At 46.2% G+C, this 6,000-nt stretch overlaps 1 protein-coding gene across 1 annotated transcript in view; it reads left to right on the top strand.

Annotated features, from left to right (window-relative positions):
- Positions 1-1,586, top strand: part of LOC137540788 (tyrosine-protein kinase Srms-like) — a 45,120-nt gene extending 43,534 nt beyond the window's left edge. The window contains exon 8 of the mRNA XM_068261941.1: positions 1,012-1,586. Coding sequence (XP_068118042.1) covers positions 1,012-1,178 — 167 coding nt within the window. The 3' untranslated portion in view covers positions 1,179-1,586. The remainder of the gene's footprint in view (positions 1-1,011) is intronic.
- The last annotated feature ends 4,414 nt before the right edge of the window (positions 1,587-6,000 follow it).

Raw genomic sequence — 6,000 nt, forward strand, 5'->3', positions numbered from 1 at the left:
AACTCTTAACCCACCCCCCACAAACTACCTCCCTGGCGCCTAACCCTTAACCTCCCCATCCCCAGCTACCTCCCTGACACCTAGCCGTAGGCGCCTACACAAATATCGGCTTCTGGGTGCCCAATATAATTTACTGGTCGCCCAAATTTCCGCTCTAGTGCCCAAATACTGATAAAATGCATTGGCACCTATGGCAGTGCCCAATTAGTCTACTTGCCGCAGGAGCCCACACTTAGTGCTCTGGTGACTGCCATCGGAAAGGCAGTGGAGGGAGCCATCAAACAATTCCTTATTGAGAAGCTATGTCACATGCTAGTCACAGAAGTATTTTTGCATTGCAGTGCTAGGCTGCCGGGTTCATTTTCAGGCTTGGACAAGATTTGCATGCAGTTTTCCCCAAATTTGTTTGCATTTTCTCCAGGAAGTCCTGTTTCCTCCAACGGCCCTGAGTTGCCATCACAGCCAAGTTTAATCTAACTTGAGCACCTAGCTTTACTGAGTTTTGGGTATTAGAAACTTTTGCTGAGAGACAGCCAGTGACAGGACTATGTACTCTGTAAAGTGCTGCAGAAGATGTCATTGCTATATAAATATATAATAATAATATGGTAGGACATTACACTTCGACTATGATAGGATTAGGATGTGAGCTCCTCTGAGGACAGTCAGTGACATGACTATGCACTCTGTAAAGTGCTGCAGAAGATGTCAGTGCTATATAAATAATAAGAATTATGGTAGGACATTAGACTATGACTATGGTAGGATTAGACTAGATTCTGAACAAGAAGGGTCAGAGATTAGTGGGATGCCAATACTTGTATTTCCAAGTTGGTGCTAATTTAGTGCAAATACAACAGCTGTAGCACTCGAATAGTATATTTTCAAGCAGTATAAAATAAGCATCATACGTGAATGAATGGGGAATTTTTAGCATCTGATTGACAAGACTCTCTTGGTTTATGGACTCCCTTAACATGATTAATGTCTATTTTTGTTTTCTCTTAACAGGTGTAACCTCAAAAGAGGCAGCCAAGAACATGCTGGCGGGATATAGGCTGCCCATGCCCCCTCTCTGCCCCGCTGACGTCTACGACCTAATGCTGAAATGTTGGTATGAAGACCCTCGTAAAAGACCAACGTTCCAGCAGATAGTGGAAAGCAAAATATTCTTCTAGTGGTTGTGGAAATTCACAAAACGAACTATTCAATCGATGGATACTTCACGGTTTGTTAGATTAACAGTTCCGAGGGAACAATATATTGTTGGCCAAGATGGACGACACCTCGGATATTGCGCTGGGCCCCTGGAAGCGAAGGTTTCAACCACGGATACCCAGGACCTCTCTCAGCAAACTGTGCAGCTTTGGCCAACCAGCACTTTCTTAACTGGAGAGTTTTCCAAAAATATCCTAAGTCAGACTTTGCAAAAAAAAAAAAAAACACTCTTCCAAACCTACGGTTTCCACCAGGTTTCAGGGTGAACTTTTGAATTTTGGATCATTTGTTTTCTATTTGGTGGGTCAAACAATGTGACTCAATATATGTCTATTTTATTGCAAATAAATTAATAAAAATGTCCATAACTATTTAGGATAAGGTCTAAATGCTAGCCAGCCAAAAACAAAAATGTAACACCAATGGGGGCTGCAGGTGGGATTACACTGAGATTTCGCTTGAAATTAGGTCAAACTGCATAAAATTAGCATGTAAGCTGAAATGATTAATAAGGACTACTGGGTGGGAACAGTTGCCTTGCTGCCCTCCTCTCTAGTTGACCATCTCCAACTTGGAATCCTCAAGAAGAATAGATCACTGCCTGCTGGCAATAAGAACACTGGTCTCCAGGTGGAGTTTTTGAGCTCTGGTTCAGAATGAACCAACCACACCTCTCCAGATACAAAACAACCAAACATACTTTGCAATGTAACTGCAGAAAATCTGAATGCACAGTGTTAAATGATTATATATCTGCTACTGATTTCAGAAACCTACAGTAGGGATAGATCACAACAAGCCAGAGCCTCAGTCAATCACAATGTCTATTTTTAGCCGTTTTAACCAAGTTTTATCTACTGTTGGGTGTGTTTTAATCCCTTTAATGGGGATACTGCTTGCTTGGCAGTTGGAAAAACCTGTTATTTCCCACAATGCAACAAGGTTCACAGACAGTAAACTGTCAGGACCATGGTCATGACATCACACTGTGGAAGGGGTTTCACCACAATATCAGCTATACAGACCCCCTTGATGATCTATTTGAGAAAATGAATAGATTTCTCATGGGAAAGGGGGTATCCACTACTGATTGTTTAGCATCTTGCAGTTGATGGAGATTTGTGGGATGCACATCCAGGGCATGAAGCTCCCGTTCCATCACATCCCAAAGATGCTCTATTGGGTTGAGATCTGGTGACTGTGGGGGCCATTGTAGTACAGTGAACTCATTGTCCTGTTCAAGAAACCAATTTGAAATGATTTGAGCTTTGTGACATGATGCATTATCCTGCTGAAAGTAACCATCAGAGGATGGGTACATGGTGGCCATGAAGGGATGGACATGGTGAGAAACAATGCTCAGGTAGCCTGTGGCATTTAAACGATGCCCAATTGGCACTAAGGGGCTTAAAGTATGCCGAGAAAACATCCCCCCACACCATTACACCACCACCACCAGCCTGCACAGTGGTAACAAGGCATGATTGATCCATGTTCTCATTCTGTTTACGCCAAATTCTGACTCTATCGAGACTCATACGACCAGGTAACATTTTCCAGTCTTCACCTGTCCAATTTTGGTGAGCTTGTGCAAATTGTACCCTCTTTTTCCTATTTGTAGTGGAGATGAGTGGTACCCGGTGGGGTCTTCTGCTGTTGTAGCCCATGCGCCTCAAGGTTGTGCGTGTTGTGGCTTCACAAATGCTTTGCTGCATACCTCGGTTGTAACGAGTTTATTATTTCAGTCAATGTTGCTCTTCAGTCAACATGGTAACATGTCCGGCACTTTGTGCCTATACCGAGGGTCTAGTAGCGTGGCCACCCAGTACAGCTCATTCCCCTTGACTTTTTATACACGGGGGTCCCTCAACAGGCTGGACAGCATGAAAAACGCCATCTGCACAAAGTTGGATGCAGATGTACTATCCATCTCCTTTTGCTCTTCCGCAGTGACGTCAGGTAAGTCCTCCTCCTCCCCCCAGCCACGAACAATACCACGGGAACGTCGAGCAGCACAAGCCCCCTGCGACGCCTGCTGTGGTTGTTCTTCTGCCGCCTCCTCCTCCTCCAAAGAAACACCTTCCTCATCATCCGAGTCTGACTCCTCTTCCCCACACGACTCTTCCTCCTCCTCCCCCCTCTGTGCTGCTGCAGGTGTTGAGGAAACATCTGATTCTGATGTAAATTGCTCCCACAACTGTTCCTGCCGTAACTGTTTCTCTTGACGCTCCTCCACAGCTTGATCCACCACTCTACGCACGGCATGCTCCAGGAAGTAAGCGTACGGGATCAAGTCGCTGATGGTGCCTTCACTGCGACCCACCAGGTTGGTCACCTCCTCAAACGGCCACATGAGCCTGCATGCATTTTGTATCAGTGTCCAGTTGTTGGCCCAGAACATCCCCATCACCCCAGATAGTGTCCTTTTACTGTAATTGTACAGATACTGGGTGACTGCTTTCTCCTGTTCTAGCAGGCAAGAGAACATGACCAGGGTCGAATTCCAGTGAGTTGGGCTATCACATATCAAGCGTCTCACCGGCAAGTTGTTTCTCTGCTGAATGTCCGCAAAGTGTGCCATGGCCATGTAAGACCACCTGAAATGCCCACACAACTTCCTGGCCTGCATCAGGACGTCCTCTAAGCCTGGGTACTTTGACACAATTCTTTGAATGACTAGATTCAACAGATGTGCCATGCAGGGTACATGTGTCAGCTTTCCCAGATTCAAAGCGGAAAGGAGATTGCTGCCGTTGTCACACACCACGTTGCCGATCTCCAGCTGGTGCTGTGTGAGATTGTCAAGAATCTTGCCTGAATTAAGTTCTCAAGTGACAGTTTGCATTTTGGCCACTAGATGCCACCTGTATCAGAAAGTGATAACCTAATGCTGCTGAGGGATGAACAAGCATGAGAGGTGGGGCCTGGCAGCTCTAGAGAGTCCAGGAAGAGAAGACAGAGACAGACATGGTTGTTTTTGTGTAGAGCTGTCTGTGAAAAGAACAATCTGGATCCATCCAAGCTGCAGAGAGGCTGTTCGCTGTTTTCTCCTGGAATCCTGCTTGCTGGAGTGGAGATTGTTCCCAGTCAGCTGCCCTGAGCTTAGGATTCTACGCCAGCTACCCATCAAGGCTGCAAGTGTGGTTGCAAGCCTGAGGCTGTCCTAAAGAGAGGCATCTGCTGATACCAAGTAGGAACAGGTCAGTGAACCCGGGTTCTTGTGTTTTCATTAAACTGTTTTTTTGTGGTACGGTACCTGAAGAAACTGAGACTTAGGCCTGCTTTAGGTAGATAGTTAGGAACTGTTTTTAGCAGGTCACACTGGATTGATACTGCAGTGCAGCAAGACTTTGGGCTCTACTGTACACTGCCAACGGATAGGGTTGATCCTGCAGTTCAGCATGACTTGTCCGCTCTGCTGTGTCTGCTAATGGCTAAGAGTGATTCTGCAGTTCAGTGTGACTTGAGGCTCTACTGTAAACTGCCATCAGGTAGAGGTGTCCTGTTGGACAGAAGTGGGGACTCTGGGGTATAGGGTACCCTGTGTATTGCACATCTTGGCATGGCAAGGGACAGAGGGGAATGCTCCATCCTAATCCTGTTGGATCTCTCAGCGGCTTTTGATACAGTTGACCATGAAATCCTGCTTAACAGACTGCAGGAGTACTGTGGCATCAGTGGATCAGTCCTCCAGTGGTTCAGATCATTCCTGACTGACAGAAAACAGAGAGTATCCCTAGGACCCATAATGTCCAAACCTGCACCTCTACAATTCGGAGTGCCACAAGGATCAATCCTATCCCCTCTGCTGTTTGCAGTCTACATGTTGCCACTCGGCACACTTATCCAACGACATGGCCTGACGTACCACTGCTATGCTGATGACACACAGCTATACCTGTCCTTCAAACCTGGTGGAACAGACCCTACCCCAAAAATAAACTCTTGCTTAGCTGAGCTACAGGCATGGATGAATGATAACTGGTTGAAACTGAATGCTGACAAAACTGAGGTCCTGTTTGTCCAAAGCCAGTGCCCGCCATCAAAACAGCTCTATCCTAAAGCAACACCAATCAGGATTGGGAATTCAGACATAAACAGCTCCAACTTTGTGCGCAGCCTTGGCGTACTAATCGATGGGGAATTGAGTTTCAGAAACCAAATTTCATCTGTAGTTAAATCCTCCCTCTGTCATCTGAAGAACATTGCAAAGATTAAACATCTGATTCCCCCAGAGGATCTTCCAACCCTAGTCCACGCCTTCATCACATCACGTCTGGACTACTGCAATGCCCTTTATGTTGGCCTCCCCAAAAAGGACCTGCGTCGCCTGCAATTAGTGCAGAATTCTGCTGCCAGATTGCTAACAAACCAGCCTCGCCACTGTCATATTACACCGATCCTTCGCTCACTGCACTGGCTACCAGTAGAATGGAGAATACTCTTCAAGATTGGACTGCTGACATTCAAATCCCTGCACAGTCTAGGCCCTGGATACATGAAGGACTTGCTGAAGCTGCACCACACCTCTCACAACCTCAGATCAGCAAGTTCTGTAAACTTGGTCACTCCCAGAGTGCACCTCAAAAAATCTGGAGATAGAGCCTTCTGCCATGCTGCCCCTACTCTCTGGAACTCCCTACCACACCCAGTAAAGACAGCACCATCCCTGGAGCTATTCAAATCCAGACTGAAAAGCCACCTGTTTAGCCTGGCATTTCCAGATTTATAAAATGTCTTCCTCTGTACCACGATGGTCTGAGCCATGCTTATGCGCTTTGA

This window comes from Hyperolius riggenbachi, chromosome 12 (genome assembly GCF_040937935.1).
Source record: "Hyperolius riggenbachi isolate aHypRig1 chromosome 12, aHypRig1.pri, whole genome shotgun sequence".
In the NCBI taxonomy this organism is placed as follows: domain Eukaryota; kingdom Metazoa; phylum Chordata; class Amphibia; order Anura; family Hyperoliidae; genus Hyperolius; species Hyperolius riggenbachi.